The sequence below is a fragment of the Salvelinus alpinus genome, chromosome 19, assembly GCF_045679555.1.
Source record: "Salvelinus alpinus chromosome 19, SLU_Salpinus.1, whole genome shotgun sequence".
Classification (NCBI taxonomy): Eukaryota; Metazoa; Chordata; class Actinopteri; order Salmoniformes; family Salmonidae; genus Salvelinus; species Salvelinus alpinus.
In genome coordinates this window covers 9,975,555-9,984,259 of record NC_092104.1, presented here as the reverse complement: position 1 = coordinate 9,984,259, position 8,705 = coordinate 9,975,555, and the positions used below count along the sequence as shown (strand labels likewise).

Genomic DNA, 8,705 nt, shown 5'->3' with positions numbered 1-8,705 from the left:
GTCTCTGTCACTGTGCTACAGGTTAGTGTGTCTCTGTCACTGTGTTACAGGCAGACTAACCTGTAGCACAGTGACATAGACACACTAACCTGTAGCACAGTGACCATTAGCTGGATGCAACAGAACACAAAAATAGCCATTCTTTTTGCAATAATGCATTGCCACAGCCATAGACCACGTTTTCAAAAGAACAGAGGAACAACAAAATTCACAGCCATACTTTCACAATTGTATTTATTTCCCTTTAATGAATTACATTCAAATATTATTGTACCACAGTATCTATTCATTATTCAATACTTCTACTTCATTTGAAGATAGAAAAAGCATGAGCTTTGCTATTGTGCAATTGTCAGCCATTTGGTGGCATGTTCTTTCGAATGACTTTTTCTCAACCATTGAATGGAATGAACAAAGGCAGTGAGCTCACACACATGAGCTATATTACTGGTCAAAGTCATTCAACCTTTTAAAACCATCAGGAGATTGACTCTAAACACCTAAGAGAGTGTACATCTGGGACCATTCTAAGTTAATAGGAACATGGAGTGATAACATAGACGGGACCTCAAAGTATTCACATAATATTGTTTCCCGGCAAAAGAACATAACATTTAGTCCTAGGAAAAGTCCCGTGAACAAACCAAGCAGGCCTGCTCTGTATGCCTTAATTTACAGACCGTGAACAAACCAAGCAGGCCTGCTCTGTAAGCCTTAATTTACAGACCGTGAACAAACCAAGCAGGCCTGCTCTGTAAGCCTTCATTTACAGACCGTTATTTAAAGTAATCTACAGTGCAATGTACACATGTACTACACCATGAAGATAATGCATTATCCCTGATCGACAAAAATTCTACATGGTGTAGAAAACATAATTTGCACCTACATTAGTGCATGTTGATGCCAGCTTAAGGGTGATGCAATTGTAGGTTCATTTAAAAATATCCTGGACAGGGAGAGTTACACTGGAGGACATCAACTCTGTTCAAATATCACCTTTCCATCCAGCCTCTCTTGTCTTTCTCTGAAATAAAGCAGAAAGAATCAGAATCACTTTTACTCTACACATACCCAGAATTTGTGACAAGGTGCTGCGAGCAATAGATTACAGAAACATTAATAGTGGAAGACTGTCTGTGTATAACAGGCTACTCAGACACACACACAACCCCACCGACCCATCTCCGACCCCCTGGGTGGTTTCTGACCGAGGCCCCTTGTCCTTCTTTGATGTGTCCTGCCGTTGCGCGCAGGGTGGGGAGGACTAGGGCCTGTTGGGGCCTGCAGGGTAACCCTAGATGTGTCTGCAGCAATGGGCTGAGGCTGCAGCAAGGGGCTGAGGGCTGGGGATGAAGCAAGGGGCTGGGGATGAAGCAAGGGGCTGGGGATGAAGCAAGGGGCTGGGGATGAAGCAAGGGGCTGAGGGCTGGGGATGAAGCAAGGGGCTGGGGATGAAGCAAGGGGCTGGGGATGAAGCAAGGGGCTGGGGATGAAGCAAGGGGCTGTTAGGGCAGGGAGGCCCATACCATCTCCACACAGCATCAGAGAAAGTAGCAGAGTATCACGCAAACAAGACCAGACCAAGCCAGGCCATACCAGACAAGGCGTGTGTGTATGTGTGTGTGTGTGTGTGTGTGTGTGTGTGTGTGTGTGTCTCCAGACATCAATGACAAGTGGGTGTTGACCCAAGGAAGATGTCATGGTGTGTTTAATGGTATGAGTTCACAGGAATGCCTTTGGTGAGCTTTCCCATGTGTCCTTATTACCTCATCATGTAACATGTATGTAGATGTTTGTCCTTATTACCTCAGCATGTAACATGTATGTAGATGTGTGTCCTTATTACCTCAGCATGTAACATGTATGTAGATGTGTGTCCTTATTACCTCATCATGTAACATGTATATAGATGTGTGTCCTTACTACCTCATCATGTAACATGTATGTAGATGTGTGTCCTTATTACCTCAGCATGTAACATGTATGTAGATGTGTGTCCTTATTACCTCATCATGTAACATGTATGTAGATGTGTGTCCTTATTTACCTCAGCATGTAACATGTATGTAGATGTGTGTCCTTATTTACCTCATCATGTAACATGTATGTAGATGTGTGTCCTTATTACCTCAGCATGTAACATGTATGTAGATGTGTGTCCTTATAACCTCATCATGTAACATGTATGTAGATGTGTGTCCTTATTACCTCATCATGTAACATGTATGTAGATGTGTGTCCTTATAACCTCATCATGTAACATGTATGTAGATGTGTGTCCTTATTACCTCAGCATGTAACATGTATGTAGATGTTTGTCCTTATTACCTCAGCATGTAACATGTATGTAGATGTGTGTCCTTATTACCTCAGCATGTAACATGTATGTAGATGTTGTCCTTATTACCTCATCATGTAACATGTATATAGATGTGTGTCCTTACTACCTCATCATGTAACATGTATGTAGATGTGTGTCCTTATTACCTCAGCATGTAACATGTATGTAGATGTGTGTCCTTATTACCTCATCATGTAACATGTATGTAGATGTGTGTCCTTATTTACCTCAGCATGTAACATGTATGTAGATGTGTGTCCTTATTTACCTCATCATGTAACATGTATGTAGATGTGTGTCCTTATTACCTCAGCATGTAACATGTATGTAGATGTGTGTCCTTATAACCTCATCATGTAACATGTATGTAGATGTGTGTCCTTATTACCTCATCATGTAACATGTATGTAGATGTGTGTCCTTATAACCTCATCATGTAACATGTATGTAGATGTTTGTCCTTATTACCTCAGCATGTAACATGTATGTAGATGTGTGTCCTTATTACCTCATCATGTAACATGTATGTAGATGTTTGTCATTATAACCTCAGCATGTAACATGTATGTAGATGTGTCCTTATAACCTCATCATGTAACATGTATGTAGATGTGTGTCCTTATTACCTCAGCATGTAACATGTATGTAGATGTGTGTCCGTATTACCTCATCATGTAACATGTATGTAGATGTGTGTCCTTATTACCTCATCATGTAACATGTATGTAGATGTGTGTCCTTATAACCTCATCATGTAACATGTATGTAGATGTTTGTCCTTATTACCTCAGCATGTAACATGTATGTAGATGTGTGTCCTTATTACCTCAGCATGTAACATGTATGTAGATGTGTGTCCTTATTACCTCAGCATGTAACATGTATGTAGATGTGTGTCCGTATTACCTCATCATGTAACATGTATGTAGATGTGTGTCCTTATTACCTCAGCATGTAACATGTATGTAGATGTGTGTCCTTATTACCTCAGCATGTAACATGTATGTAGATGTGTGTCCTTATTTACCTCATCATGTAACATGTATGTAGATGTGTGTCCTTATAACCTCATCATGTAACATGTATGTAGATGTGTGTCCTTATTACCTCATCATGTATGTAGATGTGTGTCCTTATTACCTCATCATGTAACATGTATGTAGATGTGTGTCCTTACTACCTCATCATGTAACATGTATGTAGATGTGTGTCCTTATAACCTCATCATGTATGTAGATGTGTGTCCTTATTTACCTCATCATGTAACATGTATGTAGATGTGTGTCCTTATTACCTCATCATGTATGTAGATGTGTGTCCTTATTTACCTCATCATGTAACATGTATGTAGATGTGTGTCCTTATTACCTCATCATGTATGTAGATGTGTGTCCTTATAACCTCATCATGTAACATGTATGTAGATGTGTGTCCTTACTACCTCATCATGTAACATGTATGTAGATGTGTGTCCTTATTTACCTCATCATGTAACATGTATGTAGATGTGTGTCCTTATTTACCTCATCATGTAACATGTATGTAGATGTGTGTCCTTATTACCTCATCATGTAACATGTATGTAGATGTTTGTTCTTATTACCTCATCATGTAACATGTATGTAGATGTGTGTCCTTATTTACCTCAGCATGTAACATGTATGTAGATGTTTGTCCTGCTAAAGTGAGTGTGTGATACCCCCTCTGGTGCTCCCTATCCACACAGGTATTGACCTTTGACACGTATCTTCTTACCTTCCCTCCCTCCTTCCCTCCCTCTACAGATGAAAGCAAGGTGATCATCAACCCTCTAAAAACAAGGCAGGTGCGCTCCCTCTCCCCCTTACGGGTGTAAACCATAGTCGTTCATTTCTCTACCTGCAGAACACAGGCTGAACGCTCCAAGTGCACCTGGGAGCCGAGACAAACCATCCCTTCTCTCTTCCATAGGAGAGTTATGGCGGGGGGGGGGGGGGGGAAGCCCTCTTGACGTCTACGAGGCCCATAAAAATAGGCCTGTCATTTGGTTAGCAAGCGAGCCCAGGAGCTACGGTAGCTGGCTTCTGTTCCAGTAGTGTAGTGTACTGAGTGAGAGGTTTATCCACAGGGTGTATTCTACGTCACAAATGGCACCCTATTTCCCTATGGGCCCTAGTCAAACATATTGCACTACATAGGGAAGAGGGTGCCATTTAGGACACAGCCGGGGTCTAGCCGAATATGAAGATATACTGTATCGTTTGATCAGATCAGAAGGGTTTTATGAGCGTGTGTGTGTGTCTGTGGTTTATGAGGGGGGCTCAGAGGCAGGTGGGATCAATGGTAATCATGAATCATCGTTTTCTTTGTTCATTGGGAATTTAGACAATCGAGGGAAATCTATTTTATCATATCTTATCTGGTTGTTCATTTCTATTTTATCATATCTTATCTATTTTATCATTTCTATTTTATCATATATCTTATTTATTTTATCATATCTTATCTATTTTATCATATATCTTTATCTATTTTATCATATATCTTTATCTATTTTATCATATATCTTATCTATTTGATCATATCTTATCTATTTTATAATTTCTATTTTATCATATATCTTATCTATTTTATCATATCTTATAAGGTAGCCTAGTGGTAAGAGCGTTGGGCCAGTAATCGAAAAGTTGCTGGATCGAATCCCCGAGCTTACAAGGTAAAAATCTGTCGTTCAGCCCCTGAACAAGGCAGTTAACCCACAGTTCCCCGGTGGACCTTCATTGTAAATAATAATCTGTTCTTAAATGACTTACCTAGTTAAAGTAATGTAAAAAAATATATATATACATTTTTGGTTTAAATTATCCCTATGTCGGTCTCTATAACATCTGTATAATGTACACTGAGTGGACAAATCATTAGGTACATTTCTACTGTTTTTAGTAACAACCATCTAGCAGTAGTAGACTGGTGTGTAAATCTAACAGGCTTTAGCTCAGTGGTGGGATCCCAGGAACAGACGGCCCGGGTTTGAGACCCAATTTGTTACTGCAGATCACTGCTTTTGATTCTTAGCTAAAACGTGTGTCCATGCTGTGTGTGTGTGTGTGTGTGTGTGTGTGTGTGTGTGTGTGTGTGTGTGTGTGTGTGTGTGTGTGTGTGTGTGTGTGTGTGTGTGTGTGTGAGAGAGAAACAGTGAACCCACCTTTTCTGTTTCCTGAAGTGTAGATTGACCATCGCCCCCATGGTTATCAGAGTAGCTATGGAAAACACAGAACCCAGCACCACTCCTAGGACATTATCTGGAACACACACCACAAACTATAATAATACATAGAGCTTTCCTCAAAACCAAAGACATGTTACACACAACAAACTAATATATCTCTCAGTGTAGGACAATTGATCAATGTGTTACTTATCAATACAGCACAGGCAGAAGGAAACCAAGGAACTATATGATATGATTCGAAGAGGACTAGAAACACACACACATACATACATACATACACGAAGACAGACAGAAACACGCACACACACACACACGAAGACAGACAGACAGAAACACACAAACGAAGACAGACAGACAGACAGACAGAAACACACACACACGAAGACAGACAGACAGAAACACACACACACGAAGACAGACAGACAGACAGACAGAAACACACACACACGAAGACAGACAGACAGACAGACAGAAACACACACACACGAAGACAGACAGACAGAAACACACACGAAGACAGACAGACAGAAACACACACACACGAAGACAGACAGACAGACAGACAGACAGACAGACAGACACGAAGACAGACAGAAACACACACACACGAAGACAGACAGACAGACAGACAGACAGAAACACACGAAGACAGACAGACAGAAACACACACACACGAAGACAGACAGACAGACAGACAGAAACACACACACACGAAGACAGACAGACAGACAGACAGACAGAAACACACACACACACACGAAGACAGACAGACAGACAGACAGAAACACACACACACGAAGACAGACAGACAGACAGACAGAAACACACACACACGAAGACAGACAGACAGAAACACACACACACGAAGACAGACAGACAGACAGACAGACAGACAGAAACACACGAAGACAGACAGACAGAAACACACACACACGAAAACAGACAGACAGACAGACAGAAACACACACACGAAGACAGACAGACAGACAGACAGACAGACAGACAGACAGAAACACACACACACACACGAAGACAGACAGACAGACAGACAGAAACACACACACACGAAGACAGACAGACAGACAGAAACACACACACACGAAGACAGACAGACAGACAGAAACACACACACACGAAGACAGACAGACAGACAGACAGACAGACAGAAACACACACACACGAAGACAGACAGACAGAAACACACACACACGAAGACAGACAGACAGAAACACACACACACACGAAGACAGACAGACAGAAACACACACACACGAAGACAGACAGACAGAAACACACACGAAGACAGAACAGACAGACAGACAGACAGACAGACAGACAGACAGACAGACAGACAGACAGACAGACAGAAACACAGCCATAGCATGCTCCCTGAACTTTTCCAGTTAATCTCCCCATGTGGTGGGTAGATCCACACCTAACCACCATATGTACTGGCCCTCAGATGCTGGAGCAGAGGCCTCCTGAGTCCCTCTACCAGGCCAGGCCCAAAACCTGGTGCACGGGTTGACAGGCGGCCCTGATAAAAGACCTGCCTGTGGGCCTGGAGGCTAGGAACACAGGGAGACTGGGAAGTCAGGTCTAACATTCCTCTGATCCTGGTTCAATAGCCTCAGGCAGATCATTACTTCACTACCCCCCCACCCCCACCTAATCTCATAGTACGGCCCAAGGGAGCAATAGATGCATGCATCAGCGATCACACTGGACCATCATATTACCCCAGAGGGGGGGGGGGGGGGTCACCACACAACATATGTACATGTAGGGTAATGGAGGGAAGAGGTTGAGAAGTTATAGCAGATGAGAAATAGGCTTTCACACAGACATAACCCTACTTTATGGTTAGGTGGATGTCACAAAAAAAAGTGGAAAACTGATTTGATCTTCTTGTTTATCTGTTGAAAACCACATTGATCCAAGGAACACATTTTTAGATGCCCAGTAGCTTTTTCCATTAGAAAGTATTACTGCACTTTAAATCCCATCCTGGATTCAAGTAAAGCTATCTGACAGAACCAGACTACAGATCCAAGTTGTCTGAATGAATAACAGTTCTGCTGCAGTATTTCATGTGAAAGTCTGGGGAGAAAAGCAAGGATATAAACTAATAAACTAATCTCTCTTACAGCCTATTGTACACATGCAAACACACAACCCATCCTCTATTTGAGATATCACCCATCCTCTATTTGAGATATCACCCATCCTCCAGTAGATATCATACCACCCATCCTCTAGTAGATATAGTATCACCCATCCTCTATTAGATATCATACCACCCATCCTCTAGTAGATATCATACCACCCATCCTCTAGTAGATATCATACCACCCATCCTCTAGTAGATATCATACCACCCATCCTCTAGTAGATATCATACCACCCATCCTCTATTAGATATCATACCACCCATCCTCCAGTAGATATCATACCACCCATCCTCTATTAGATATCACACCACCCATCCTCTAGTAGATATCATACCACCCATCCTCTAGTAGATATCATACCACCCATCCTCTATTAGATATCATACCACCCATCCTCTAGTAGATATCATACCACCCATCCTCTAGTAGATATCATACCACCCATCCTCTAGTAGATATCATACCACCCATCCTCTAGTAGATATCATACCACCCATCCTCTAGTAGATATCATACCACCCATCCTCTATTAGATATAGTATCACCCATCCTCCAGTAGATATCATACCACCCATCCTCTAGTAGATATCATACCACCCATCCTCTAGTAGATATCATACCACCCATCCTCTAGTAGATATCATACCACCCATCCTCTAGTAGATATCATACCACCCATCCTCTAGTAGATATCATACCACCCATCCTCCAGTAGATATCATACCACCCATCCTCTAGTAGATATCATACCACCCATCCTCTAGTAGATATCATACCACCCATCCTCTAGTAGATATAGTATCACCCATCCTCCAGTAGATATCATACCACCCATCCTCTAGTAGATATCATACCACCCATCCTCTAGTAGATATCATACCACCCATCCTCTATTAGATATCATACCACCCATCCTCTAGTAGATATCATACCACCCATCCTCCAGTAGATATCATACCACCCATCCTCTAGTAGATAT

General features: G+C 41.8%; 1 protein-coding gene across 1 annotated transcript in view; it reads right to left on the bottom strand.

Moving 5' to 3' along the window:
• Positions 1-217: 217 nt before the first annotated feature.
• LOC139544998 (sushi domain-containing protein 2-like) overlaps positions 218-8,705 on the bottom strand; it is a 35,487-nt gene continuing 26,999 nt past the window's right edge. The window contains exons 14-16 of the mRNA XM_071352300.1: positions 5,529-5,625; positions 701-1,027; positions 218-653 (exon numbers count right to left, since the gene is read on the bottom strand). Coding sequence (XP_071208401.1) covers positions 979-1,027; positions 5,529-5,625 — 146 coding nt within the window. The 3' untranslated portion in view covers positions 218-653; positions 701-978. The remainder of the gene's footprint in view (positions 654-700; positions 1,028-5,528; positions 5,626-8,705) is intronic.